We start from the raw sequence: 3,749 nt of genomic DNA on the forward strand, positions 1-3,749 counted from the left end.
TCCCAGCTCGCCGTCTTTCATCTAGAATTCACCTCCCCTTCCTCCAGAGCCCACTGTAGGAAGAGGTGAGGCCTCTCCGTGAACAAACATGGCAAGTGCAGACCGTCTGACCCCCTGTGGTCTGTCTCCACATGAGCAAGGTTACCCACACCTCCCAGATCTGTGCCTGTGAGCTCCACCCCGCTACTGCCAGCCTTCACTCATGGCAGGTCGACGATGCGAGGGAGCTTCAGGAATAGCAGCTCTGGCTTCACGAAGGACCAGAGCTCCGGGCCAGAGGGGCCATGAGGCACCCCTCCAAGCCCCTCATCCCTGCAACTAAGTTCTAGGCATCTACAGATGCCGAGGTTTTCTTTTTCTTTCTGTGCTCTGGGGACAAAGCAAGGGATAAAACAGACTGTTTATGTTCTAGTGAGGCCAGGAAAAAGACGTGAAAATATCCAGATGTGGGCGGGCTCCATGGCCTAGTGTTTATGGGAGCCGGGTCACACATGGCTGAGTGCGGTCGGAGCTCTGGCCGCCGTGGCTTAAAAACACCGGGAACGTGCGTGCGGTCATGCCCAGAACCCCAATGGAGCGGAGACATGGAGGAGACCATGTGACCATGCCCCACTGGGAGGCACTTTCTCTCTCACCAGAAAGGGCATATGCCCTCGGGCCATTCAAAAGAAATCCAGCTGCAAAACAGTTTCTCATCATCACCTCCTTTCATGCCTGAAGGTGTGAAGAGCGTATATATGAGAGCCTGCTCCCCCAGCGGGGCCTGGGCACGCTGCAATTCTGTTTTCCTTCAATTCTGTCCCATTACGGTACTCGGCACATGCACACACCTGCTGTATTTTTTAGCTGATATGGCTGGGACTCGATCCCTGGTCAGCCATGTGGGATCCAGCTTTCTCTGCACAGCACTGAACTGCTACGCTGTGAGGCCAGCACTCAGCTCTTTTTAGAATGGTTTCATACTGTAGTCTGTTGTACCTCATGTAACATTTCCTGTGTGTGTCCCTCTCCCCTCCTATATTGTACTAAGGGAGGTCATACATTATACTTTATACTCCTCCGTGTTTTTAGTCGAATGCCTGGTACGTGGTTGGCATTATATAAACATCTATTCAGTGAACAAATGTCTACAAAATAAAAACAAAAAGGATTCACATACTTTGGAAGTTCCTATGTTCACAATGTTAATCACCCACCAATAAATTTCATGGGTAATGATGAAAATTAACATTTTTATATAAAACCCACTCATTTTCTTTGTTAATCATTGATACTCCCACCTGCCTCCTAACGGGATGTGAGGTGAATTTTAATAAAACATACGTGTACTGTGAGGCAAATACAAGAAACTTTGCTGTTGTTAGGTCTTTGCCTTTGGGCATGTGTGCTCGCTAAAAAGAGACAGAGACAGTGAGAGGAAAAGTGAGAACTCATTCCCCCCCTCGGGGTGGCCCTGCTGCAATCCCTTTTCCAGTCTCCTCCTGGGATTTTCAGCATGACCCACATGCACACACATGCACACACATGCACACACATGCACTCAGTGTGATTTTCAAGCTGCCAGGTCTGGGACTTAAACTACGACCAGCAATGTGGGAGTCTAGAGCCTTAACCACTACACCATCTGCTGACCCCCATGCAATGAACTTTTAAAGGTGGGAAACCTTCTTAGGCTGGGGAACTTGCTATTCTCCTCTCTTTGTCTTGGAGAGAAAAGGATGTAGGAGTCTCAGCACGCAGTGAGGGGGTGTAGAAGGAGGAAGTGATTTTGGTGTCTCCCTTCTGGAGATGCTCAAGGATCAGACCTGAATGAAGTGGACAATGGTGGGGCCTAGGTCCTCTCCCCAGCCCCCATCATGGGGTATTTGGTGCCCTACCTTGGGGCAGGTGTCCCCAACCAGGACTTACCACAGGACTTGTAGGGGCAGCAGCGGTCAGGGCTCCACACCTCCACCAGGGCAGTGCCCAGGCCACACTGCACTTGGGGACAGCGGAAACTCTCACACACTGTGGGGAGGGGAGGCGGTGACACTTCAGCCACAGGCACTTGGAGTGTGAGTCCTCAGAAATGCGACACTGCTTATGGCTCCTCCTGAAGGGCCCCCATGTCCCCAGATGCCCTGCAGGGCTGGAGCCCAGTGGAAGAGTCTGGGCTCCCTATATTTCCCTTGGAGCTACTAGGAAGTCCGGGTACGGCTTCGGTGAGGCCTAGTGATGATGCCAGAACTGAGCTCGTTAACCTGGGCCTCTCTCCCCTGGAGTCTGTCATCTTGAAGGCTGTGGTCAGGCATGGGCCAGTGGCCAGGGTAGGGCCCACTGATGAGAAGGAGACGTTTCCCTCAGAGAATGCAGCCTTTCCAACTCTGCAGAAATGTCATCCGCTCAGGCCCCACTTGAGCCTACCCTGCATCAGAAGCTAGCCTCGGGCTCATACTTCCTTCCTCCCTCGCCCTTAGGCTCTTAGTTTAGGGCTCCTTAGCCTAAGTTCTCAGAGACGGAGGCAAAGGTGTCGGGACTCCCTGGGCACAATCTGGTGGAGAGGGAACGGGGAGGGCCGGGCACTGAAGGTGAGGCTCTGAGCACTGTAGACACTTGATTTGCGAACAGGATTATGGGCAGGGCCAAGACTACCATAGACGATGAGGGGAGGGGCAGAGGGCACCCCTACAGCGTGGAAGCCATGGCTGAGTGCTGATGGTGCTGGTTGAAAGGAAACATGCCGAGAGACGGGGGCCTGGACAGTCAGCACCTACCCAGGACCAAGGTCGCCCTGAGCTGCAGCGCCTCGACCAGGTGGTCTCCCGAGGGGAGGCAGCATGAGGCTCACATAGCCTAGCCAAAAGCTTAACTCGAGTCCACCAAATCTTAGCTCTAACTCCCAGCTGAGAGGAAGCACAGAAGATGAGGGAGCGAGAACAGCGCCAAGGGCACTCGCCAGATCTGGACTCTAGGAACACACCATCCCAAGGTTCCATGACCACAGAACACAGCAGGGCTGGGAACTGTGCACACACGCAGGGTAAGAGGCTGTGAATACCCCACAGGCCAAATCGACAGACCACAGGTCTTGGTACCAGGCCCGGCAGGCAGGGTAAAAGAGCAGGCAGGGCCTACTTTCATTTATGATTACAAAATAAAAGAGTTTCAGAGACTTCAAAACATGGGGCCTCCTGGGGCATAGCCTCTGAGCAGGTACTGTGATGACACGGGTGAAAGGGACCCTGAAGCAGGGCCTGAGGCAGAGAAGGACAACTTGGCACTAGTTGGGAATTTGGGGGACATGTAAGCAATTGCCCTTCCTAGGTCTTCCTCAGGCCTGAGCACCCCTGACCCCGGCTCCCGCAGCTTCTCCAGGTGGGACCGGAGTTCATCCTGGAGCCAGTTGCTCTGCCCTTGGAGCTTGCCACCTGGAAGCCCCACGGCTCCTGCTCACTCACCCTGGTCCTGGGGGAGAGGACTTTGTGAAGGGCCTGGTGGACACAGCAAGGTTCCAGAGCCTTCCAATGGGGCCCTGCGTCCAGCCCCGACTCACCGCACTGGTACAGGGGACAGCAGAGCTCCGTGGTGTTCCTGAGCACGGTGAGCGCCTCCCCTTCCTGACACTCGGGGATGGGGTCTGGACAGTCGCCGCAGGCTGAGAGGCAGAAGAGCCAGTGCTGTCACAGCATGGTACACAACAGGTTGTTGGGGGTGGGGGTGCCTCACCCCGCCTCTCTGGGTGTGGCGGGGGCTAAAATAACAGAGGGCGT

The 3,749-nt window shown here is 54.4% G+C and overlaps 1 protein-coding gene across 1 annotated transcript in view; it reads right to left on the minus strand.

The window, feature by feature from the left end:
* The window catches only part of OTOG (otogelin), an 81,568-nt gene that overhangs the window by 6,994 nt on the left and 70,825 nt on the right, over window positions 1-3,749 (minus strand). The window contains 2 exon segments of the mRNA XM_027768815.1: window positions 1,909-2,007; window positions 3,533-3,634. Coding sequence (XP_027624616.1) covers window positions 1,909-2,007; window positions 3,533-3,634 — 201 coding nt within the window.

Source organism: Tupaia chinensis, unplaced genomic scaffold (assembly GCF_000334495.1).
Source record: "Tupaia chinensis unplaced genomic scaffold, TupChi_1.0 Scaffold000077_1, whole genome shotgun sequence".
Taxonomy (NCBI): Eukaryota; Metazoa; Chordata; class Mammalia; order Scandentia; family Tupaiidae; genus Tupaia; species Tupaia belangeri.